The sequence below is a fragment of the Fukomys damarensis genome, unplaced genomic scaffold (genome assembly GCF_012274545.1).
Source record: "Fukomys damarensis isolate Sample0158 unplaced genomic scaffold, DMR_v1.0_HiC HiC_scaffold_29, whole genome shotgun sequence".
Taxonomy (NCBI): Eukaryota; Metazoa; Chordata; class Mammalia; order Rodentia; family Bathyergidae; genus Fukomys; species Fukomys damarensis.
The window spans coordinates 24,791,114-24,818,983 of NW_022900941.1; the positions used below are offsets into that span (position 1 = coordinate 24,791,114).

The 27,870-nt window shown below is 35.1% G+C and overlaps 1 protein-coding gene across 1 annotated transcript in view; it reads left to right on the forward strand.

The window, feature by feature from the left end:
- Positions 1-27,870, forward strand: part of Arhgap15 (Rho GTPase activating protein 15) — a 594,167-nt gene that overhangs the window by 44,601 nt on the left and 521,696 nt on the right. Inside the window, exon 3 of the mRNA XM_010620947.3 lies at positions 21,843-21,911. Coding sequence (XP_010619249.2) covers positions 21,843-21,911 — 69 coding nt within the window. The remainder of the gene's footprint in view (positions 1-21,842; positions 21,912-27,870) is intronic.

Sequence of the window (27,870 nt, forward strand, 5' to 3'; positions counted from 1 at the left end):
AATCCCCAGCCCCAAAGACAAGATTTTGAAAAATTAATCATTATCTACTCTAAACAAAACTGGGTTTGGGCACCTAGGTAAAACTGATTACCTAATAGCAGATAAAATAGTCTCATTTATCTTACCTTCCCTGTCACAAAATACTAAATAACAATTAAAATCTACCAAATAAAAAACCTGTATAAACCTCACTTTTTATTGGCTGGGCCTCTTAGATGCAAATGTAAACTCCCAATTTCAATTAGTTCAACCAGAAAAGCAAAATAATAGCTTCCATAGCACGTATTTTGTTACCTAAGCATACCAAATCCTCAGATATTCTCTTAACTTATGTATCTGCAATTTAGGCAGGAGCCTGTGAGGGAAGCCCAAATCCTGGACTAGGTCAGCTCATCCATCATAGGCCTGAAAGCTTTCATTCCAAGATGGTGCACTCACAAGGTTGGAAAGTTGATAACTGTTGTCTTCTGAAAGCTCATCTGGAGCTGAAGACTGGGGATTGGAGTGCTTCTGTTCCCTCCATTGGCCTGCATCATTTTCATTATGGCTTAGGCACTGAGTTCTACAAGCTGGTCCATAGAACCAGGTGCAAGTTGTATCAGCTTCATGTACTGGTGTTGAAATTCATAGAGAGCCCCTTTGATGGTAGTTACAGGCCTGCCAGATTTAAGGGAAAGGAATAACAATTCTTAATGAAAGGGATGTTGTGGACATCTTAGAAAATAAAGTGTCACATAACTGAAACTCAGAAATTCACTAGCCTCTACTTTCTGTCTATTTGGCCTTCTCTCTATGCTGGCTTGGTTTTCCTTTACTGAGACAGTCTTTCTCAATAAAGTGAGTGATATGAGAACTGCGGTTCACATGCTTAATATTGTCACTTTCAGCAGAAAAAGTCTCTTCTCCATCAGCTGGGCTAAAAATTCTAGGCAAAGAAACAAAAAATGAGAAAGAGTCCCTACATAGAATAGCCTCCTTTTTAAAACTTGACCTATGAAACCAATAGCACAACAGCATAAACAGTCAGTTTGTATTAAGAAGTGACAAATGCCTACCTTCTATTCCACCTACACATGTTCAAATCCATGGCATAATAGAATGTAGAAACAGTTCATCGGTATCTAAGAAAAGGTATGTATCTGTTTTGGACCACTAGATATTTCTGAAGTGGGGGAAGAGAGAGAGGAAGGAGGGGAGGGTTAGGAAAGGGTGAGGAAAGGAGAGGAGGGGGGAGAGGAGAGGGCAGGGGAGGAGAGGAGAGGGCAGGGGAGGAGAGAAAAGCAGAGGGGAGAGGAGGGAAGGGGAAAGGAAGGGAGGGAAGAGAAAGGAAGGGAGGGAAGGGAAGAGGGATGAAAGTACGTAGAGAAGACAAGAGGAAAGAAAGGAGGAGAATTGACATTGAGTTACTGCAGTATCATCTTGACATCATCCATGGCTTCAGGTGCTTTGTAGGTGACTTTCCTCCCTCTTGTTGCCAGTCACCATTAAAACTCAGTTTCGGTTGGCACAGGAATTAATACAATTTCAGCCTCTGCTAAGGCAAGCATTTGGAGAATGAAGGAAAGTCAGACACGTTTTAGGCATTCCAGTGTGCCAGCTGATCCAAGACCACGGCAAGAACAAAGTCACCGAGATTTAGGTGAGATGACACCGTGTAACAAGAGACCCGTTGCACAGTGCTATCCCCACTCAGTAGATGGGATACTAATAAATCAGTCTACAGCTTTGGAAGAGAATGAATAGGATCTTAGTGGAAGCGGTCTTTCATATAATCATGTCTACCTTAGGGCAAATATATTATATTGCAAAGGAGAACCAGGGCATCAAAGTTAGTGTCAGGCACAGGAGCTCGATTTTGAAAGATTAAGTCAATACAAAGCCAGGTTCAGACAGATGTTCACTGCTTCTAAATTCTAAGACATCCCATGAATCCTTATCCTCCCAAGATAGTGGGAGATGATTACCTGATATAATCCTTTGCCCTGTTACCTGACTCTGTATCTGTTAAATACATCAAGAGTAATGGTGTCTTAGTTACTTTTCCCATTGCTGAGACAGAATACTCCACACACAAAGTTGAAGCAGAAACAGGTTATTTTGCTCAGAGTTGGTAGAGGTTTAAATTCATAATTGGCTGGCTCCAAGGCAGGGCGGCAGGGCAGAGGGGCATCAAAGAGGAGAAGGCAGCAAAGCAGCTAAGTAGTGAAGCAGCAAGCAGTAAGCACTAACAGTAACCCTGTTTCTATCTGTCATAGTCTATCCAGGCGATTCACCCTTAGGGCAAGTAGCACTCACACCTATCACAGGCCTTCCTGTTATCCATACTCAGAGCTACACAAAACCAATCAGCATCACGCACCTTTAATCCCAGCATCACACACTATAGATCTAGCCACTTCTGAAAAGCCCCACCTATGACTACGTAAGACTTTAGGGAGGCATCTAGATACGAGCCATAACAAGTGGTCTTGTCTAAGATAAGAAAAGATGGAAAAAAAGCCAACAGAGCTATTAGGTACTGTAAGGTATTGTCATGTAGTCATAACAATTTCATTCTCAGAATCATTGATTAATATCCATCCAAAGTGGCCCCGTATTATTGGAATTACAAAGATGTAAATTTTTTCTTTCAGATTTTAGGCATATTTCTTCTGTGTAAAGAGAACAATTATCAATGTGGAAGGTGGAAATTATCTCATTGGACACCATCAAAGACTACTATATTTCTGTACATATGTATATAAACAATTTCATTCTCAGAATCATTGATTAATATCCATCCAAAGTGGCCCCGTATTATTGGAATTACAAAGATGTAAATTTTTTCTTTCAGATTTTAGGCATATTTCTTCTGTGTAAAGAGAACAATTATCAATGTGGAAGGTGGAAATTATCTCATTGGACACCATCAAAGACTACTATATTTCTGTACATATGTATATATATATATAGCACAAAGAGAAAATAAAAGTGTGCAGCTACTGACAGGGTCACATAGTCCAGGTCTGAGTGTGGGAATGGGTACTCAGCTTGAGACTCTAACCCTCTCTGGGTGTCCAGATTCCTCTTTTTTCACGTCGTCATTTTTGGCTTCTTCTCTCCCTCCACACCCTTTCCTATTCTTCTCCCTTCTCCTATGTCCCCTCCCTCCCTCCCCTTCCCTTCTCATTCTTCTTCTCTTTCTTTGCTCCTTCTTTTCCTCTTCAAACTTCTTATTTCTTAAATTAAAAGGTAAAATATTCTCATGTTACAAATTGCTTTACTGGAAGCAAAATTGAACAAAGGAAAATAGACATTGTCCTTAAATTGAAGTTTAGAATTGGGTCCCTGCAAAAAGATGTTGATAAATCGTTATATTGGCATGGCTCAGTAAAAGAGAGAAATATAAAATTAGGCAAACCAGGAGTTTCTCTGCTCTGATTGCCCTTGCTCTTCATAGAACATCCCTTTTCTTTGACCAGTACCCCGTGGCAGTTGACTCAACTGTGCAGGTCAGCATCTCAGCAGCCCAAGTCTTAGGAAGAAAGATCAGAACATGTAACCTGAAATGACACAGCCGCCGATGCAGCTTGTTGCTCTGCGTGCTTATGTTTTGAAGTTTATCATGAGTTGAATTGCAAAGAATAGCATTCGACAGGGTGAAGGGTTGCATACACTAAAGAGAAGACAAGATTCTCAATGAGGCAAAACTCTGAAGGACAGTGCCTTTAGCATCAACTGAGAGTCATAGTGTATAAAACTGATCTCAGAAATGTTAGACAGCATTGCATACCCAATAGAGAGCTACCAGACTAGATGAACAGATTTAGCTCCATGGCTATCTAACTAGCTTACTTAGGAATTATGTGTAACGACATTGATTTGAATCAGGCAGAACTATTTTCTTGATCCACATTTACTTCATTACAGTAGTTAGATGCTACTAGTAGTTAGTAGAGTAGGAACAGCACAATAGAAATAGAGCAGCGACTTCTATATTTTGACCTCAAAGGAACATTATGTACCAATTTGCAATAGGAGCAGTAGGTATCTAATATTCAAATTAACATTTATTCTGTAACTGTTATATGCCAAATGATCTACTAGTGCTTCTACTCCTAACTGTGAAGTGAATATAGTCTCTAAATTTCAAAACAATAAATATTTTCTCTTGCTTTTACCTTAACACTATTGCTCTCTCATTTTTAACTACTTACAGATTGAAGTTTATATATGTTAAAATTTTCTTTGTCTCAAATTCTTGAATCTCTTATTGGTTTTTCAGTCCAGGGTTGAGATGGGAGCTGGTTATAGTCATTTGTGAATCTTTTTGAAAGTGTAGTCACCTGGAGCATTCTGCACTGTCTCCTGGGAGTGATATCTAATCCTAAAAATCATTGCAATATTAGGAGCTGTCTTCATAGACGTTTTCTTTCAGATGTATTTGTGGTCCCAAAAATAGCTGAAGTGATCACTCCAGAAAAATCCTTGTTTTATAGTTGGAATGAATTTCCCTTTCTTCACTATGCATTGGACCCTCACTTTATTAATTGCTATTGCAGGAAATCTATTTATTCTTTGTCGGTCTGATCAGAAGGGCCTCATAAATCATATTAAAGTGGTTTCTCCAAAGCTGAAATCTTAAATGATGTTCCAAAGTATGAAAACACAAGACATTCTGTTAAGTTTATAAGAAATTATGAAATATATATTTTAAAATCTTTCCAACCCAAGTACATTAACTTTTCCAAGTCCTGCCAGTATTATCTTTTTCCTTGTTTTCATTAATCTCATACCCCAAATTATCTTCTCCATAGATGCCTGCAACATATCCTATTTCCTGAGAGAGAAAAAAATAAGAGGCCACACAGGATACTTCATAAATACTCCTTACATCCCTACAAGAACTGTACCTTAAAACTTGTTGAACTGTGGCCAACATTTCAAAAAAAAATATATATATATATTTTTTTTTAATTGCTGTTGATCTAGCTGTGCCTTTCATTTTGTCCAGATGAGAAAAATCAAATCAGTGGAAGAGCCACAAATCACCAGAGAGATGGGAACATATGAATTAGGAACAAAATCATATTTTCTTTGTGATTAAAATGTTGGAACCTTTATTTAAATAAGCTCTACTTACAAGAAGCAAAAATGTTGGCCCTTGTGCTATGAAAACTTTTATTTTGAAAGTTCATTATGTTTAAGTTTAATGTTGTAAAGTTTAGCTATGCAGTTTTCATTTTAAGAGTGTATTACAAAATTTGTTTTTATCATAAAATTATCTCTTAAAATAGGTCTCAAGTCATGGTTTCCTGGGTTTGTTTTATATTTGTTCATATACTATGATCCTTATTTTTGAATAGCACTGATTTCAAATCCCTGTCCGCAAATCAACGTAATGACCACTCTGTTTTCCTTGATTTTCAAAATATTCCCACTTGGTTCTATATTTTTCCTGCTTTCACATTACCCTTAAAAATATCTCCTAAATGAACCACAGAGGATTCTCCCCTAAATGCCAGGATCATGATTTGGGAATCATTACTCTATGGGACTGATTTCTCCCCAAACAAACGCTTTGATCATTTAAAAACCATGGCCTGTGCCTAGAGCACTAATGAGCTAACTCGTGCATTGCAGTGTGTGCACAATGGAGGACACAGAGTGGGCTCGGAATTAGATCCTCTTCATTCATCCAGGGGAGCACCCATCAGAGAGTTCTTTGTAAAATATGAATACTATTTTGGAAGCCTCCCTTGATTTGAGAATGAAAAAAAGTTCTAAGGAGGTGACTAGTGAAAGAACATTCTCTTTTACTTTGTGATTTCTGTGGAAAGCAGAAGCACGAAATCTTTTTGTGGACTTCACAGAGTCAGAGAATTCAAAGCATCTCACCCACCAATAACAGCCAAGAGTGTTTCCCTTCTTGTTCCACTTATTGTCCAGAATGACAAACACCTGCTTAAATATCAGCACATGTTTTTTCCAGATATGGCCCTAAGAATAAACATAAGCATGTCACTTGTTGCCTATGATATTTTGCGATCAGACTTCAAATTCTTGTTGGATTCAATTTCTTGTATACTCTGATAGGGAAGTGGAACTTTTTAGGACATGGGTTTATTGTTGAGAGTTCTGGTTGGGCATTCATCCCATTAGGCTGGAGAACAGCCCGGCTCCTTTTGCTTTCTTTCAAGACTATTCGAGGAACATTTTCTTTATTCTATGATATACAATTTGTAATCAGCATTGCCTTTTTATCAAACTGAACAGGAAGTTAAGACATTAGTTTAAAAAGCTTTTGGTTAAAAAAAAATTCCTCCACTTCTCTATTTCCTCACCCCTAAATCCCTCTTCTTAGGGGTAAACATCCTCAAAAGATTTAATTTTTCTTGTTGTTATTTGTTGGTCTTAGTGCTCCTTTTTGTAATATCATTCATATTTTTCCATTTAAAGCATTATGTACTGACTCTCTGTTATGAAAGTTTAATACTATTTCTTTTCCCCCCACAGTTTCTTCTTTCCATTGTTTCACAATTGTCATATTATGGGTTTTGTTTCAATTACCAGTTGATATTATTGTAAATTTTTAAGTATTTCTGACTAAGTACATGATTATTACATAACTTTATTTTTTTGTATTCAATTTTCTTTCATGGTATTACCGTTTGCCCTATTTTTAAATTTACTTCTATATTGTCACATCTGCAGTTAACACAAATTTGCCAGAAAATGTATCAAATTCCAATCCCATTAAGCCAAACACTGAAACTTTAAATATTATTTCTTTTATTTTATAAATCATCCTTTCATTGTCATTATTCTCCATATTCTTGTTTTGATATGTGTTGAAGTCTCTTTCAGTCCAAAATACAATTGTGAACATAGAACTTCTGCTTTGCCATTTCCCTAGTTTCCAATTCCTTTCTAATATTTCCTTTCCTTAGGCAAATTCTTAATTTTGCTGAATTACTTCCCCAGTTGTGTCCAAATAAGAATGTAGTGGAAATAAACACAATAATTTTTTTTCACTTCTAGGAACATCTTTATTTGATGCTGTCATTTGATAGTTTAATGGATGATTCAAGTTTAGGTGGACAATATTTTCTACTTAAATTTTGAAAGTGTTCTAAACTCTAGTCAGTTTTACAAAAATTCAACAGCATTCTTATCATCGTGCTATTGTTGTATGTGATCTTTCAATACTTTTCTCCCTTTTTCTTTCTGCTTTTCTTCCCCCCCACCTTTTCTTTTTTGAGGCCTCTGGTACTCTGGTTTGTTTTCTTTATTCCTAATGTTCTACAATGTTGTGAACCACTTATTCTCTTATTTTACTGGAAATATAATAATCTGTTTCAACCAAAAAGGTCAAATCATAAAATTCTCAGATATTTATAATTTCTTAATACCAAACTTCTTTAGTGTTATTCCTATTTTTATAAATCTTACATATGTGGTTATCTTTTCAAAACGTTTTGAAGTTTTTATCTTTTTTGCTTGTGCCTACTTTGATAATCTTATTGTATTTCATCATGTTTTAATGCTTTAATTATTATAGGCTTCATGAAAGCAAAAGTTATTTTATAAGCACTTTGAATAAAGCATTGGACATGTCTCGTTTCAAATAATCATGCTATTGTTAGATAATCTAATAATTATTGAATTACTAATAGCCCATGACAGCTTATTTACTTTTTTTTTTTTTTGGTTTTAATTGAGTTTATTGGTACATTTCAGGTATACAGTACAGTTACATTCAGCATTGGGATCTTGTACCTTTACATGACAGGTCTTGGTTCTTATGTTTTCCCCTTGTCCCTGCCTTCCCTTCACCCCCTCCTCCCCTCCCCATTTACAAACACTTTATTTCCATTTTTTTCATTTTCTCATATTTTTTTCTTTTCCCTTATTCCCTCTCCCCTACCCTTCCCACTTTCCCTACACCTTTAGTCCTTTTCTTCCTATTTCACATTGTTAATTATCTCATTAGGATCTTATGTACTATTATATTTACTTTTTTAAAAACTTTTAAAAATTAATTTGATTGGTACACTTTTGATATACATAATGATCACATTCACCATAGGAACTTTGTACCTGTACATAATATATCTTGATTCTTTTTTTTCCCATTTTCCTCTTCTCCCTTTAACCGTTCTTCTGTTCCTTATTTACAAAAGCTTTGTTTCCATTTTCTCCTCTGTTCTTTTTTTTTTCTTTTTTTCTCAGCTTTAATTGAGTTTATTGGTGCATTTTAGGGATATAGTACAGTTACATTCATTGTTGGGATCTTGCACCTCTACATGACAGCTCTTGGTTCTCATTTTTCCCCTCACCCCTGCCCTCCCTTCACCCCCTCCTCCCCTCCCCATCTACAAACACTTTATTTCCATCTTTTCATTCTCTCACATTTTTTCTTTTCCCTTTTTACCCTTCCCCTACCCGTCCCCTTCTTTCCCTTCTTCCTCCCTTGTGCCCCCTCCCATTATTCATTTTTAATCTATATGTGTTTTGAGCAGGGACATTGGTTTTGTTAACTGACAGACTTTTCTGGTGAAACCATCTTTTTCACTGAGGTTAGCCAAAGATCAATATATGCAAGATTTTTAATCCCTTCATTAGGCTAGAGGGCTAGCTCAATCTTCTGGATGATGGGATACCTTTTTGGCTGTGGAATTTCTGGAGGAAGAGTCAGTTAAGCTCACCTTCTTTTAGAACTGGAGTTAGGTGATTACGGTAGTGAAATTTGGCTCTTTGATTTGGCGAAGGAATAAAATTTAGATTTAGAAGCTTGGTGTGGTGGTGAATGCCTATAATGCCAACACTCAAGAGGCTAAGGAAGGAAGATCACTGTGAGTTTGAGGCCAGCTTGGGCTACATAGTGAATCCAAAGCCTTAAATACATAGCAAGAACTATTTTGTAAAACGCATTTTCCCATTTTCTAGAGGAATGATATGGTTGATATATAATAATTTGGGTATACCATGTGTTCTATGTTATGTCTAGAGTAATTTTCTTATTTATAATACAATTGTTTGTAATGTAAGTACTATTTATGCTATATTTTATAATTGATGTAGTGATACCAAATGGTTTAGAAATTCTCCCAGATAGTGTGAGAAAAAACAGAGAATGGTCTAAAATAATATACACAGCATACATATTATGTATTTTCAATTTAATTTTATCTATATTTGTATTCATTTCTACATCTACAGTTATAGATAAATATCTTTTCAGTTTTTCCTTATGGAGAGGAGCTGAAGTCATAAGATCAAGGAATTATTATCTACCTAGTATCAGATAACTCAAATGAAATATAAATTTATGGGGAGGTAATTCTGAAAATTTGACCTCATGTTAGTAAAAATGAAGTCAAGCCTGCTATAAAACAACTATGGAAGTCCATATGGAAAAGACTAGAAACTGACTTGGTTCATATTTTGAAGATAATGACTACTGTTTCTAGCAAAATATCTCAGAACAAAGATACTGCAAATCAAGTTGCATTCATGAAACAATTGCTTGTATGTATGAAGTCACATATTTCACTGGGTTACTATGCCAAGTATAGTGGACTCTAAGATGAATAAAATATGACCTATATTCTCAAGAGTTTTTCTTTGGATACTTGCTTTGTGATCATTAATAAATTAGCTGTATGCGACTCTTCCTGTTATATCCTACAGATATGATATGTTATGAGAGAAAAAAATTACTCAAGATACTCAGATATTTAATTCATACTATAGTAATCAGACTAAGGAGCTCTGTTTGTCTCTATACATTCTTTTCTCTTTTTCAGGAGAAACTCCTAAGATAATTCCAAATAAAAAATCAATCAAAATAATCTTCACATAATATTTTTTCAAACTCTACTAACATACTACTTATTTTACTAGTTTTTTTTTTAAAGTATACATACAAGCTACTGGTGTTAACCCAAAGGTCAATCAGAGAAATAAGATGAAGGACCCAATTTTTTAATGAAAATATACTGCCTTTAAGAATTTTTTGGACAGAAAAAATGGCAGATTTTCTCTTATAAACCGTATGTTCTTACAGTTCTGATATCTGGGATCAGCAGCTTGCCAGAAACATTCCCAATCAACGCCAGACTACCCCCATAAAGGTATCCAAAGAAGTCTGTTCTGATTACTGAAGATGTTGAACTAGTCTTGACTTCAAACAGTAGATATTTCCACACTTTAGTAGTATATGACAGCTCTATTCATTCCACAATGTCAAATTCTTTGGTTTTGGCCATTGGGTATTTATGCATTTCTGGCTGGGAAAGCAGAGAAACCTAATTTGATTCTGGAGCCAAAAGTTTTTAGGCCCTGTTCCTTTGGAATTTAGACTGGAGGATTTTGGCACTCTATAAAGACTAGGACAGATCAAGTAGTCACACATAACTAACTGACTCAACAGAGCATATTCAGAGAGAAAGATCATGCCTACACACTGGATAACCATTCTCCAAGGCGGACTGACAACGCCCTGAACTCAATCACCCTTAAATAAACACACAAGGAAAGCACAGCTTTAATTTAGCTCCCGGCACCACTCTCCAATGCTGCCTGATTGGTTTTACTGCCATAGGCCAGGCTGCAGATGCAGCCATTACTGTTGTTCTTACTTGTGTCTGTCTGCTGTCTGCTAACAAGCTTTCATATGCTTTGGATCATTAAAGTCACAACCCCCTATGCCAATGTATTCCTCTCCGTGGGTTTGCTGTAGATTGGAAAGAGAGATGCTATTTCTATTTCTTTTTCTTTCCTTTAGGAATCCTGGTCAAGGTTATTTCTAAGGTCTGATATCATAGCTTGCACCCTTGCCCCAAATGAACATATAAATCGTGTTCCTATTAAGCTGGTGCTTTTTGTCTGATTTATTTCTTTTGCTCTTGTATGTGTCTTTTCAATGTAAGGCAAGTGATTCGTGCTGGAACTGCTACAGACAAAGGTGCTATGACTTCAGTTATTTCCTGGTACCACTGCCATCCACGAGTCTGCTGTACTTACATTCCTGGTAAATGTCTTCTGACAGACTCCAGGTGGTTGGGATTTTCACAATCCAACGTATTTCAGTGTTAGAATGTGCCATTTGAAACTCTGTGAATTCTTCCCTTTGAGCTTACTATTGTATCAGGTTGAGTACACTTGTAAATCTACCTGTATGGGCCTCATGTTTTCACTCTTATAAGCAAAGGTAGAGAAACACAACTTTCTCTTTCAGGAAAGGACAGGGGACGGATATTGTACAAAGAGAGAAAGAAAAGGCATTACTTGTATAGTATTATGCAGACTGCCCATCTAAACCCATCATTGCCTGGCACCTACACACTAAGGGCAAGGATCCAGCCAACTTGTGAGTGGGCAGCATGCCATTTGAGCAGATGGGCATGGAAGTCAGCAGCCAGTAGACCGTGTATGTGCATCCACGGTGGGTGTTGAGGGCACGATTCCCAGAGGGGAATGTCCTAACAGCTGTCTGGCCTGAGCCAACATACTTACGACCAAAGAAAAGTGCCACCCTTCAATCCTGCTGAGTCGGGATTAACCTTCAGAAGTAAACCTGCATTTTTGGCAGCAGAAGGTGAGTTTGGGGTCTCTAAAACCTCAAAGAATAAGTGAAGAAAGGAAACTAGAAAGATATAATTATCAGCCCCTGCCTAAAAATTCTGAGGGTATTTAGTGTGCTTAATTTAAATATTTGATAGAAAGTCTGTTGATTCTTTAAAAAGTGTCATAGCTATTAACAGCTTTGCCTCCCACAATGCTTTTCTAAGTGACCTTTCAACGAATTTCATCTGCTAGCAAGTATGTTTTCATTTGTGAATTCAGAAATAAAGATGCATACAAAAAGGTATCAGTAGTCTATGGAAAGGAGACTATGAAAAATAGCTTTGTCAAACTTTATGTATCATGGATTAAATAAAATATATAATGAGTCACAGTTTTCCAAAAAAGAAAAAAAAATAATGTTTTGTTTAATGATTGACTGTATACTGAAGGAAGTAAGAAGAAAACAGTATTTCAACCAATGCCCCCTGGGAAAATTATATACTACATTATATATATGAATATATGTTTCTATATGCATGTATATATGTATGTTTATATGTATATGCATGTACGAGTATATATATATATGGGAATATATATATTTTTTACTTGAAGTGTACAGTCTGATCCTAATTTAAGGATTTTACATATTTAAACATCATAAAATTAGATATAGATTATTAATATAGCCAAATGGTTATTTGACAATGATTTATTTTGTTTTGTTTAAAATAAGTAGAACTTTTTATTATTTCAGACCTTCAAAAATTGTTTGCTTTCTATTTCATATTGTTGTGAGGTATTTATGAGTTTATTTTCTTGGTATTGCTTTATGTTGCCTTGAATCATTTTATTATTTTATTTTTTGGTGGGGGGGGTACCGGGGATTGAACTCGGGTCCTTGCGCTTGCAAGGCAGGCCACCGAACATTTTATTATTTTGAATAAGACATTTGAGGTGGAGTTGTGGAAAAAATCATCACTTTGGGTAAAATGATCCAGGTAACCCCTGTACAATTTCATAATATTTTTCATAACATACTTGAGCTATTTCCCTTTGGTTATATTAAGACAGTAAATACTGTAATTATATGTATGTAATAAAGGAATAAGTTGTTTAATTTACTAATAGTAAGAAACATAGCTGTTATTTTAATAAATCGTATAATTTCTTAGATCTAATACCATCAACAGTGTTTTGAGGAGGATAAAATACTTATATCTATTTTAGTTTTTAGTTTCTCATTAAATTGATTTAAAAATTCATGGCTAAAGATATAGAATCAACATAGGTGTCCATCAGTGGAAGAATATATGTATGCTAGAATATTATTTACCCATAAAGAAGAAAATTCTCTCATTTCTGCCAACATGGAAGGAAATTGAAGACTTTATTCAAAGTGAAATGAGACATGAATACAGAAGCAAAGACTTTATGTTCTCCCTTGTATGTTGCCATCTTAGCTACTTTTCTCATTGCTGAGACAAACACCTGAAACTCAAAGTTAAAGGAAGAAAACTTTATTTCGGCTTAGAGTCTGTAGGGGTTTCAGTCCATAACTGGCTATCTCTAGGGCAGGGTAGCATGGCAGAGGGCATCACAGAGTAGAAACAGTTTATGGCAGGCAGGCAGCAGCAAAAGCAGCAAACAGTAAAAGACAAGCAGCCCTCTTTCTGTCTCTTACAGTCTACGTAGACTATTTACCCTTAGGGCAGGTAATCCTCACTCCCAGGGCAGATCATGACATTTATCCACAGCCAGAACTATGTCAAACCAATCGGTGGACTCATGTAGTAATCAGACACCCTTGAGTCCAGCATCATACATTCCATCCTAGCATCACACATTCTGGATCCAGCCATTTCTGAAAAGCCTGCCTTTGACCACATGAGGCTTTAGACAAAAGCAATAACATTTACTACTGTTTGAAAAAGATAGTCTCTCACAAAGTCCACACGCTAAAGCCTTGTTCCACAGGGTGACAATATTAGGAGGTGCTATAGACCTTTACCCTGTGAGGCTTCAGGGGTGGTCATAGGAGCTGTGACCTCAAAGGGGGCAGTGGGACTCTGGCCTGTCCTCTTCCTTTTCTTTGCTTTCTGATGAGGTGAGCAGTTTTCCTCTGTCACTTGTATCTGCCATGATGTCCTTCCTTACCACAGGCCGAAGCAATGAAGTTATTTGGTCATGAACCAAAACTTGCAAAGATATGGTCAAAATAAGTCTTTTATGCAAAGATATGATGAAAATGGAAGTGATAATTCTACCAATTGCCCTCACTGGAGAATTATATGTTTTATGTGCCCAAATTGGCACCTCAAACTGTACCTCATAAACATGTGATAGTATCGTGTATCACTGAAAGTCACAAAAAATTAGAAAAATATGGGGCTAAAAATAAATATATAAAAAAATTCTGGCCTAAACCTAAGTGCTCCCATAGGGAACATAAATATTAAAAGGATACATAAAAGCTCTTCACATGAAAGAAATGATGAAAATTGTACCCTTTAGGTGCCTGCTTTTCTTAGTTCTGGTGATTATTAAGAGCCTATCTAAGGATTAAAATTGTGGTATATCCAGATTCTTTATGAATGGCAACTCTTCCTCTGACAAGTCTTGAAAAGAGGCCGTATACTGAAAGTACTAAATAAAAAAAGAGAGAACTAAAGGAAGTGAAAATACATAAACCACATAAAATAAATAAATAAAAGCACCGAGGAAATTGTGTGTATTATATGCAATTAATTTTTATTTACCTAGGAAGAGCACGAGGAAATCTGACCTTCTCAGATGAATACGTGTGTTTGGAACTAAATAAAGCAAGGGAAGAGCATTAAGCTGTTGGAATCATTCAGGAATTTCTTCCCTTTGGCTATCTGGAAAGTAGGAAGATGTGTTGAGGCTGAGTGTAATCTAACCAGACTCACCCCAGGATTGCACATCTAGTGAGTGCCGCAGGTGACACAGATGCTGACCAAGAATGTTCAACAAATTTTAAAAAGAATAAGAAAATTTCATATGTCTTCAAGAGCTTTTTGAATTGTTCTCTTTCATTTTCTACAGGGGATAAAAGACATAATTAGATGTGTCAGATTTCTGACTGACACTATACAACCAAAAGAGTCTCAGAGAATAGCAGGAAAAAAAAGTGACATCTGCTTATGGATTTCAATTATAGTGAGTGAATAGTTTTGTGAGTAGAATGAGGAAGGAAAGTATAAATGTTAAACAGTTTACTTATCACAAATTAATAAGGTATGAAACAAGAAATTGATCTTTGATTTATACCATTGCTTGCTCTTAGGATTTTGAAATTATGCATTTAATAATTTTGCAATAAATGTTAGATTTCAGTATAATTTGTACATCCACATATAAGTAAAATTAGAATATTTAATGTATAACATGGTAAAGCCTTCCAATCTTAACTTTTTTGAAAAACATACATATATGGTTTGAACAAAATACCTATCATTTAGATTGATAATTATTATTTCTAAACAATTAAGCCAGTGTGAGCATAAGAAATATTGGCCACACCTCCATTTTCCAAATAAATAAATGATTCATTAACTATTCTTAATTTCTGATTTTGACAGCTTTAAGAAATAGAATTTGGCAAAGAAAACATGAAAATTTAAATTTAAGAATTGGGATACACCAAAAACAACAACAACAAAAAAATCTTTGAGAAACTGTGAATAAAAACTAAACTTAACCACAGATTTATTTCTGTTTTTCATCCAAGCATCCAGGGAGGTTGCTAATGGGAGGTATGCCTCAGAAAATGCACACGTCTGTGAAAATGTTGGAACAAACTAATGCATTTTTTCAAATGATTTTATTTCAATGCTAAACCACAAGATATAAACTTTCATCAAAAATGGTAATCTATTTAAAATCAGAGCTGTGTGGAATGTTTCATGTTTATGTATAACTTTCATAGTAGACCCTCCTACACAAAGAAAATAATATGGCCAAATTCTGTTATTTTTATAGTATGTAATATATCACATATAAATCCAACCCATCAGCTTCATATTCTTTAAATAGATGAAGATAAAAATGGGATAGAAGAAAAAATGAAGACAATTTGAAAAAAATGACTTTTCAAATTCCTCTCTTTGGAGGAAAATATACCTGAAATATATTATTATGAGGCATATTCTAGTAAGAACAAAGTGGAAATCAAAAGAAAATATGCATTAAACATTCTGAATACTTGATTTTTGACACTTTACTCTGCACAGTTATAGAGTTTAAAATCCTGGGAAGGGACAGAGCAGGAGTGAAAGGGAGAGTATGGTAGATGATGATAAAGGAGGAAAAACAGTCTGATATAAAGTAGTTTTAGTCATAAGGATTAATCTAATACTAGGTTCAAGAGAATTGAGGTCAGAAGATACCTATGTTTGAAACTTTTTTATATGGTTGCTACAAATCATTCTTATTTAAGAACATGATAATTCAATAAAAAGACGGCACCTTTGAGAAAAAAAGATCACTTGCATCCACAAAAAGATGAAGTCTAACATGACACTTTTTAAATCTCTACAATAAGTGTTACCATCAGTTTAAGTATTTATTATCAAAGCATAGGAGCTTATAATGCAGAATACTGTGCAGAAAACAGCTTAAAACATAGTAATTTCAACTCATAAGAAATCTGAAGTAACATTCTTAATATATACACCTGAGAAACTTTGAAGTATAAAGGACTCATTGCTAGAATATTACAAATAAATTGAGACATAGAAATCCATGATAGTTTGAAAGAGAAATTGTAAAATGATACTGAAGTCAACATTTCACAATTTATGTGTATAAGAATTAGTGAAAGAATGAGTCTATGAACATTTAAATATTTAAACATACATATCCACTTATGTTTATGACAAAGATCTATACATTATGAACATTTGCAAGTAAGAAAGAAAGAAGATATGTGTATGATAATACTTTAAGTCTTCAGAGAAATGCTTCTTTCTTAGAGGAAAAAATAATTTTTAAAAATAAAGCTTTATCAAGATACTACCAAAATTATTATTGCTATTCAAGATTTCAAAATTCAATAATCATTTGATAATTCCATCAAACACAAAAAGGAATTAATGCAGTACTGCCAGATTCTAAAACTTGCCTTCAAGCAATTGGCAGGAGAAAATATCATGTTTGGTATCTGATACATTTAAAAGTTTTAATTTTTTTAGAAAGAATAGGACTATGTAAAATGAAGTATTCTTTTTGTAATACTAATAGTAGTGCTATTTTGAAACATAAACAAGAATATTTTGAATATCTTCTATTATAAATTACTGACATATGAGTGTACCAAGCATGAGATAGTTTTTAATTAAATATGAATGAAACACAAGAACACCTAATACTTTAAGCTCCATTTTCTTTTCTGTGGTCTTCTATAGCAGTAAAATTATGAGTTAATAACAATAATGCATTGATTCTTATATGACTAGCTTAAAATTTTCTGTCTTTTGTAATATGTAATATGTCTTACAAGAGTCTTTATCCCTTCATGCTTACTTCATGAGATTTTAGTTGACACCATGTCTTTTTTCTTATTATTATTTTAATTAAGTATATCTTTTAAAGACAATTTATGTACCTAAAATGTACCAATAAACTTAGTGGAAAAAAAAGACAATTTACAATATCCTAATTTTTTCCTGATATCCATATGAGGCAATTAAGCCATTTTGAATTCAGAATTTCCCAAATCATTAATCTCAGTCAGCATAATTTGATTTGGAGTGGTAACATATTTCTTCACCTAAGGTTTTACTGAAAAGAACATTAGGGCAAAAGAAAAGTGATGAAAGTTCTCTTTTCTCAGCATCTTCATAACTTCATTGAACATGATATATTGGCTAGGTTATTGATTTAGAAATGATCAGTAATATTACTTTCCCTGAAGGAATATTAACATTATTCGTAATAGATTTGGAACCTGATTTCGGTCTTCCCATATGAATGTGTACAAATCTGTGAGTCTGATTCTTCTTAAATTTCCAACTTAGAAATATTCTTTCTGCACAGAGGCATCTCAGTTTTGTAGTTTCCCATGAATTTTAAAGTAGACTGGTTGAGGACTTAGAGGGAGGGTATATAGGGGCTGGCCTTTTCCTAGCTATAGATTTTTAAAATTATTTAGACTGTTTTCATTTGTAATTCCATACTTATACAACAGGGTATTTTATTGAGTTCTTAAGATTTGGGTGATAATTAAATATGCTAATGATTGCAAAATACAGAACAGTACCTTGTAACCAATTCAATAAATAATTCAATTCAATAAATATTAACCGATATATTTGTATCATTTCTCAATTTGAATTCTTATTTAGATTATGGACCCAGTGGGCTCTTTGAAGGAATAAATACGTGTTCATTAGATGCTCCTTTCTTTTCTGATTTCTTCTCATTAAAACTTATATTGCAATCTTCAGGCACTCAAATACTATGTGAGTTTTTTCCATATTTTATGCAGGATATTAGTTTTTAATTTCTATTATTTAAGCTAAAATAACTATTTTAAAGAAAATGTGTATTCATATCATTAGCAAATGGCTTTGATGTGATTTTTTTCTACCAAAATTTAAGATTTTATAAGTAATAATTCAAATTTTTAAAATCTCCAGTTAAAATAATATTTTGTATCCTTGACAATATGTATACAACTTAATTTGAAAGGTTCTACAGATAAATGGAAGGTAATACTTAGAGAATGATGAACCACTATGCCTATAAAATATAATAATAATGATATAATAATAATAATAATAAAAGGCTATGGAATTGGCCATAAAAGAAATGGTGAGCCTGACTGACTTAGATGAATGGCTGCATGCCCACTCATCCATACCGTACAGATATTTACACCATTTTCTGTAACATGTGAAGCATGAGGTATATCACATGTCAGGAGAACTACTTTTACCTCAAAACTAGAAATCTACTTAGGTTCCATAAAATAAAATTTTAAAACTCCTCCCATCCTAGAATTCCACAACCCTTATTAGTATAAAATTTCAATATAACACATATATACTAAATTCTCAGTAAGAGGTTATAGATCTTATTATATTGAATATTTAAGAGTAGCGATTTCCAAACGTAAAGCAGTATAAAATGACTTCTTGGTTTTTAAAAGGATTAAATGTTGGGCCAGGGATTTAGCTCAGTGGTTCCACTGCCTGCCTTGCAAGCACAAGGTCCAGAGTTCGATACCTGAAACCAAAAAAACAAAACAAAAATAAATAAATAAACAAATAAAAGTATTTAGTGTCAAATACATAATTCTTCCATTGCTAAGAAGCTGATATAACAGGGGATTACAAATATTTTGGGTTTCTAGAATCTCATTATTTAGTTTTGCTCTCAGTTTTCTTATGCATAAGACCATTCATTTTTAGCATCAACTAAATATCAATTATAGTTATCATTTTTTAGGGTAATGCTAGTGTTACAGTTTGTGTCCAGATTTCCCCCAAAGCCTCATGAAGTCAGAGGTGGGGTTTTTACAGAAGTGCCTGAATCTAGAGTGTGTGATGCTGGGATTATTTCATAGTGTGATGTTAGGATTAAGGGTGCTATTATTAAGAGTATGTAATCACTATATTAGTCCACTGACTGGCACCTGCTCTAAACCAAGTAGCCTAGATAATAAACAAAAGAGACAGAAAGAAGCTGCTATTGTCCCTTGCTACCAGGATGACTTTTGCCTTTTACCTTCTGGGAACTATTTCTCCTCTGCGATTCCCCTCTGCCATGCCATCCTACCTCAGAGCCAGCCAATAATGTATTGAAACCTCTACAAACTGTGAATCAAATAAACCTTTCTTCCTTTAATTTGGGGCATCAGATATTCTGTCTCAGCAAGGAGAAAAGTAACTAAGGCAGCTAGCAGCTATAAAATTTTCTGAAATATGGATGACAAAAAAATAGAAATGGATTTCTCACTTATGTAACAGAAGGAAATTTCCACAGGAACTCTCTCTACAATTTTTCTGTAACTCTAAAATTATTCCAAAGTAAAAAGCTTAGTAATGAAAACAAGCTGAACCTTCCACTTGTAGGTTTGATTTTCTACACATGGTATATCAGGCCCCAAGTTCTTCCTCCTGCAGTAAGGACTGCCTCAATATTGACTCCTAGCCAGTGTACCAAGAAAGAGAGGATCCAAAGCATTCCCTGGTTTTAGTAGCTTTAGCTACTATAACTCCATTGCTTTTGCTCACATACCTGCTGGTCTGAACTAGTCAAATGATCACATCAAAGTTCAAGGTAGGCTGAGGGAAGGTAGTATAAATATATGCCCAGGAAAAAGTATAAAGTCTTCCCTCCCCTTTACCCTTTATCATTTTGTACCTGACTTCCGACACTTAGAACTACATCTGTTCACCCGCTCAAGGAGACATTGAAACATTCTGTCCAGTTATTGCATGAAGCTCTGTTTCTAGACTGTCTGGTGATAAATAGCTCTTTCCATAGGATTTGGGATGCTTTCATGGGTTAACTGATTTAGAATTTGAAATACAACTTCTCTGTTATACTTTACCACTGTCCCTTTGTCCCACTTCTAATAGAAAATGATGGAGCAACAACTCAATAACTGGAAAAGAGATACAATCAAAAATATTCACTCATAACTAAGAAGCAAAATGGTAAACAGCCAACAATTATTGGAACAAAACAATGATTAAACCCCGTTGGTCAGGCCTTTTGAAACCCCTGGTCTGGAAACAGACAATCTCTGTCTTCTTCCCAGAAGAACTTCCCTTGACCCTTATTCTTTAGGGCTTCTGGCTCTGCTCTCTGGAGGGTCTTTGGATTTTCCTTTCCAGGCCAACTGTGAAGTAGACGGCGCATTAAATCATAGCCTCAGACTTGGGTTATATTCATAACCAGTTTTGTGGGGCAGACATGGAACTCTGAAGTTCTACAGTGTAATGTGTTTGTTCAGGCCAGGATTCTGGTCTTCTTTGCTGATGCAATGTCCTTCAATTCTTCATAGACATTGATCTGATTCCTTCAGATAGTTATATTTTGCCAGTAACAATAGCCAAAGACAACATTCTACTTATCTACATATAGTACCCAGGCCTGCTTTAGGTTCTTTTAATTCCTTCTCTCTGCTTCTCTGTATGTCTTTCTGCCCCTCTGTCACTTTCATTTTGTCATTCTCTTGGCTCTCCTCCCTCTTCTCCTCCTCTCTCCTTTCCTTCCTTTCCTCTTTCCTCCACTTCTCTCCTTGATGTCAACCATGAAATAGTATTATTTGTATTATTAATGGTAACCTTTAAGTTATAAGATTTAATACTAAGTTCTTTCTCTTTCTCTTTTTTGAGTATGATAGAATTTGTTCGTGATGCTGCTTTAGGAGAAAGAACACTAAGATTCCTTTTATGTTACAAGACAATCATGTGATGGAGTATATTTCATTACAACTCCATAATAGGGAAAGATATCAAAAGTAATAGAACATCAATAGGGAAAAAGCTAAGCTCAGTTTATAAACATGTTCCAATATGAAATATTTGGGTCCAGTTTCTATTACTGCATTTTAAGTTGCTCTGAAATATAAAAGGTAAAAAGCTATGATTTTATTATCCTTAGAATCTGGTAAAAGAAAGTCATATAGAGTACAATAGTAACAGCTTGTTTCTACTCCATGATGTTTGAGAAGTCTCCTGAAAAGACAGAAAACTGAGATTGACCACTGCCTGGATGAAGAAATCATCAGGAAGTTGTTATACTTACAAGATTGGTGGTTGATGATGACTGGTAGAACTTCAGCTTGTCTATCAGCCAGAAAACCTGTAAGACGTTTTGTGGCCACCCTGTGCGGAGTATTTGTGTTTCCTTACAACATGCAAATATTTTCCAATTTGAGAATTCCAAGAGGGAAAGGCATAACATTTTCATGTCTGAGCTTTGGATCACACAATAGCACTTCTAGGGAATATTTTGGTTGATGCTGATATGAAGGTGTGGCCATATCCAAAATGCAAGAACACAGATATCACCACTTAATGAGAGCTATGCTGTGATCAGAAAAGTAGGGATGTGAGGAGTCATAGCCAGTACTCTTAGTAAGTTTTATTCAAATAATCATCTAAAACACCCCTCATTTTTACCTACTTTTATTCACTTTCTTGAATGAATCAATGATAATTTTCACGTGCATGTCAATTTAATTATCCCTTTTAAGTAGCTTACAGTTTTTAGAGAGAAAAATAATGTAACAGTATCATCTTTCTGTGTGTTTGCAGATATCTCGACACAGAAGGAATCATTCACAGCATGTCTTGAAGGACATTATTCCTCCACTGGAACAACTGGTGAGTGATGCAGTAACTCCAGAACTAGATTCTCTGATCTACTACTGTGAAAGAAACAACCCCAACATTTGGCAACTTGAAATGGCATACACTTCCAATACCTCGTGTTTCCTCCATCAGGAATCTGGGCATAATGTAGCAGTGTCCTACTCAAAGATTGCAATCAAAGTGTCAGCCTGGATACTTTGGTCTCATTGGAAGGTGTGAGCTCTCGAGCTCACTTACCTCATTTATACCAGCGTTCACTGCTTCTAGGATGTTGCCCAGAGGCTGTTATGTCCATTTAGGCTGTTATGGCAAAGGGCCCTTGACTGGGTGCTATATAAACAGCAAACATTTGTTTCTACTAGTCTGCAGTCTGGAAGCCCTAGATCAGAGTATCAAAATAATCAAGCTTGATGAGGTTCTCTTCCTGGATGCAGATCGCCACGTTCTCATTGTGTCCTCAACATGGCATGAAGAGAGTGAGAGACCTTCGTGGGGTCCCTCAGTAAAGGCTTCTATCCCCTACACTTATGACCAGATTAATTCCTAAAGGTAACATCTCCCGACTCACCCTCATTGGTGGTTAAAATTCCAGCCTATGAACTTTGAGGGGGACACAGACTTTGAGTCCATGGTGTCTCTCCATGACAAAAATCCTCCCTGGCTTCTCCCGTGTATTACAGGCTTTAGCTACCTCTCGGAGCTCACCTCTTCCTTTTTTCTCCTGGCTCATTCTTCTCTAAGTAGTTGATGTCTCACTTCTACTGCTGGGCTATTCCGTTTGCATTTTTTTGTCTTTCTGTTGCAGTGTAATTTATTTGGTTCCCTTTCTTCATTTGCTTCACAGCTTTGTTCTAGTGGCACTTCTTAAAGTAAGTCTTCCCTAATCTCCTTTAAACTAAAACAAATATCATTTCCATCCGCATGGCTTTCTTACTAAGTTTTCCATAAACACTCTACCACCATGCATGGTGTGGCATACATACGATTTCCCTTTGTTTGTTTGTTATCCCATTAGATTGTTAGTTCTGTAAGGATGGAGACATTGTCTTCTAGATTAATTATTCATTCTCCTGATTCTAATGATTGCTAGAACATGATAAAAACCTCATAAACATGTGAAATGAGTTTGTCAGTGAAATATCAGTGGCTTTCATCTTCAATCGTAAGCTTGTAACAATGAATAGAACTGTAACTGGATATTTTCTTTTGTTTTATTGTCTGTATTCAAGCACTAATTGGTCATTTCTTCCAAGGTTTCTTTGTCAGTGCCTCCACAGAACCCATAAGTAGCTCATTGCCAAATCTCTATATTTTTTTAATTGAGTCCATCTCTTTCACTAGCAAACATTCTTTCTAGGCTTGGAATACATTTTCTTTGGATCCATCTTCTTTTTTTTCAGTGACCTTTTATATCCTCATTTTCTGGAGCACTTCTCCTCAGGGCACATGGTGTCAATGGACCCCTTAAGCCACATGTCCAGGCCGCCACACGCTTCCTACCTCACCCTCACACTCTACCATGTCCTTCTCATGACAGTGGGCAGGGATCCCAGACCAACATCCCTAAGCCATCCTTCCTTATTTCATTTCTCTTGTCAAAACCTTCAATAGCTTTCCAGTTTACCATAGCAGCAAATCTACAGACCTCTCTTATGGTCCCTGATTTATGTTGTTTATTATTTACTCTTAGATACACACTCTCAAGCCAGGAATAATATGATTAATTTGTGGCTCTCCCCTTGAGGGAGTTTGGATTTTCTAAAATAGTTATGTTTCCTTTAGCCCACACATGCTCCTCTACTGATTTATGTTGTTCAGTCTAATTTCATGGGTAGCAGACTTTAAGTTAGAGTCTATGACTTCTATTTTCTTTATTATATCATATTTCCACTCATAAGGCTTTCATAACTATAGTGGTTTTTTCGGGAAAGACATGTCTGTCAATTCATGTAATAATACAATATTGATTGCTTATAAAATAATACTGTTGATGGAAAATAACAAATATATGGCTGCTATTCATAGTGAAGACCAATTTTAATTATTGCAGTTAGATATAATAATATCTTGTTTTGAAAATTAATTATGCATTTCTATGGGAAATTCTCTGACCCTCAAATTCAAATTAAGTAGCCATTCTTTGATCTGCCTCTAAATAGCAGCTTGATTTGCTTCTTTCCAAACTACATCATACTAAAATTGCTTTTTTCTTTTTCTTTTACTCTTACCTAACTATCAGCTGTATGAAGAGAGGGGTGTGTCTTATTCACTATTTTATTAGTAAGAGGTAGTATAAAACCTGATAAACTGGAGTTGTCCAGTGAATAAAATAATAGTTTATTAAATTTTTATAAAGTGTGAATTACAAAGGAAACAAAATACATGAAATAATTATAAAGACCTATACCTTATAAAATTAGAACATGAAATGTTTTCTCTGAAATATTTCATGAAACATGAAGTTAGAGTGAAAATGGAGTTAGGTGAACATAATTATATACATTTATGTTTATATATACCTACTATCATATGCAATCATATTGAATAGGGCCTTACGGTGTCCCAATTTTTTACCATGAAAATATCTATTAATTTTTACAGTTCCAAGTTATGGTTCTTATTCATATTTAATCAATAACCATTATGCAATCCTAATGTAATAGAGATGCTTGTGTGTCAAACATAGGCTAATTGTAGTGAAACTGTTAAGATATTCAGAAATAGTTTTTTTTTAATTTTTATAAGATTGTTAGTTTTATTCACTAATATGTAGTAACTCTAGTATCAGTTGTAAATAAATTTTTGAAAGTCACTTTCATATCCAGCGTGTGGACAATACATGAGTATATCGTATATCTGTGTGTTCAATACTTTATCCAGATAGCCTTGGAAAGGTCACAATAGTAAGCTCTGAGCAGTGGGTGCAAAACAAATCATTTTAAGGCTTTCACTTTGTAATCTCTCTAAATCTCTTTATGTTCGGAACTGTGTATTTCTTTCTCTCTCCTCTTTCTGCTTTTCTTTATCACACTTGCACACGCATACATATATTGTTTCTGTGAGTACTTAATTATTTTGTTGTGTCTTATAAATACTTGTAACACTCAACTTTCACCTCTACACCTTTCCTTGAATTAATTTTCTTATGCAATATTAAGGACAGAAATGTCATTTTTGTGCAAAACTCTTATTGATGAATTATCTATACAAATAAGCAATGTCAAAAAATATACATTTGCCTGAAACAAATCTGATGAATTGAAGCTATGCGTTTCTATTGATGAAGACCTAAATTATTTTCCAGAAGGCAGAGTGTTTTCTTTACATCTGACTAACCTAACCTTCTCCTGGCAGTCTGTCGTGGTGGTCACTCCCCTCTTTTCAGCCCTCCCAACTTCCTCCAGGCCTCAGTGTTACTTCCAGAATCACCCACCAGCTTAGTAGTTCCTCTTCACGGTATCTATGAACACAGGCTATCATGAATGGAAAATATACACTAAAACCCTTTCAAAAAATTGAAAAAAATCTTTTACTTTGAAGTTATTATTTAATTATTATTATTCATTCTACTTACCAAATGTACCCTCCAACTTATTCATTTCCAAAATGTTCCTCTGTATATAAATTTCACTTTATATATCTGTTTTATTCAGAGAAGTCTCCTGAACATTTTTCAGGAATCATAAGAAACCTGGGCGTTAAGTTTCATAGATTCAAATCTCCTTTGGAAGCCATGCTTCATCTCTTATCATTGTCTTTATTAAGTTGGTTGTGATGGACATTGTGATCAAATAATGATATTTTTTAATATTGGTCCCCACAGTTCCTCATTGGAGATTTAGAATCTCCTAGTAGAAACTACTTGGTACCCTGACAGATGATGTTGTTTATGCCACGTGGTCTATATATCCGTAGGCTTTAAGTGAGTCACTTTCTTAGAGTTACAGTGACTGCTCAGCAAGTATTAGGACACAGCAACAACTTTAAAAGTGAAACATCAAGTAAAATAATATGCATCTGTTTCATAGTCTTATATATTGCCCAAGACAACTGTTGTATTTTTGAGAACCAATTTTTTCAGGACATTTTTCATTTTTGCCCATAAAAAAATATTCAAAAAAAAGAATTCTATTTATAGCATGGTGAATCTTTATCTCCTTTATTTTGTCAAAGGAGCATAAGGCATGACTACAGATAACCCTACAGGAGTCAAAAGCCTGTGGCAGGTTTCACAGAATCATCTGCTTCCTTCTGAGCTGGAAAGATTTTTGAGGACAGAGCTTGGGAAGTCATCACGGCTTGAGGGCAAAGCAGGCTTTCTCAGATAAAACTTAAGTCACAGATTCTACCTTTTGGAACCAGATGTCGTTTTGTGGATTAATTAATACTTGTGATGGCTTTCAGGATGAAAGACATTATGCTCACGCAATGTTTTCTTATTTTAAAACAAAGGATGGCAGCTTTGGAGGAATAATTCTATCGATAAGGCTGTATTTTCCCTAATTTAGGAGGGAAAAAAGTCCAAAAGATCTTCAGTCTTGCAAAATTATATTTTCATAAGCTGCATTTAGATTTTCTGAAAAATACCCTGTCCCATATTCAAGGTACAAGTAAGTTATACAATGAAATAATTTTATCGTATCTCTAGGTTTACATGTGTTCATATTTTCTCAAGCAGGAGTATACTTATTAGATTCAGCATTTGCTTACACCACCCCTGTCCTGTTCAGTGTGTAGTCCTGGGATATGCAATGAGAGGCTAACTAGAAGCTAGATAGTCATGTTCTTTTCTGAAGCAGGTTTCAGTCTGCAAATAAACAGAAATATGGAGTAAAGAGAGATATCTTTCTATGCATCCAAGTATTAAATGTGCTATGACTGCAGAAAACCAAGGGCCTATGAGAAATAAAGAACGTGTCCAAGATTAAGTAGTCATAAAAATGACTCTTTGACAAGAGCATTTAAATTGAGATTTGCAGAATGAGTACAGTTTACTGAGCAAAGAAATACGAGAAAGAAAAATGTTGCCAGCAGAAGGGACAGAAAATGCAAAGGTCTGGAGAGGGAACAAAGTTATTATGTTTGAAACACTGCCAAGATTTCAACAACTGGCTAGAATACAGGGAACAAAGGAAATGAGCCAGGGGAGTGGGGAAAGGAGATCAGAGCTCAAATTCTGAAGAGCCATGAGGTGATGGTAAGAAGGTTACAAGCCAGAGAGTCACAGAAACAAGCTAAAACACTTCTTGTATCCAGTTCCGCATTTGCACTTAATTTAATCCTAGAGTAGAGAAAAAATACGCACACATCAAGAAGAAAGAATATTAACATTGAGCAATCCCTTCCTCCCTGTTGCTTGGACTGAAATTAGGTTACAACACAACGTTTGAGCTACACTAATAAATTCTCCAGACAGTAACTAGGAAGGCCATTCTCGTTGAACTATATTGACAGAAAAAGAAGTAGGATCTTTAATTCGAAGACACAAAGAAAGAGAATCTTCAAGAGAACAGAGCAACTGATGGGGAAGAAGGCAAAACGGAATACAAGAAAAACCTGAAAAATGAAGGAAGTTCTTCAGATGCAGAGGTACCCTGCTCAGCCCACTTCAAAAGGAACCTGGGTTTCATGGTGATGAATTTCAAGATGAAAATCTCAGGAAACAAGGCAGAGGGGAATTCTTGAACATCAAAAAGTGGCATTTTCAAGATGATATTTTGATGGTGTAAGGGTAAAATGTCAGAGACCTAAGGATAAAAAATATACAGGGATTTAAAATGATGGGGCAACACTTGGTAGAGCATAGTATGTGTTTTGCCAAACCCAGTATTTTCAGCAGATCCCTGAAGGTGGATATTTTTCTTGAGTGGGATCAAATAAGGAAGAGGGAATAGCCATGAAAGCATTACTCAAAATATATACTAAAGAGTATAAATACACTGCAATTAGCAAGCTGTGCCTAACACCAAGA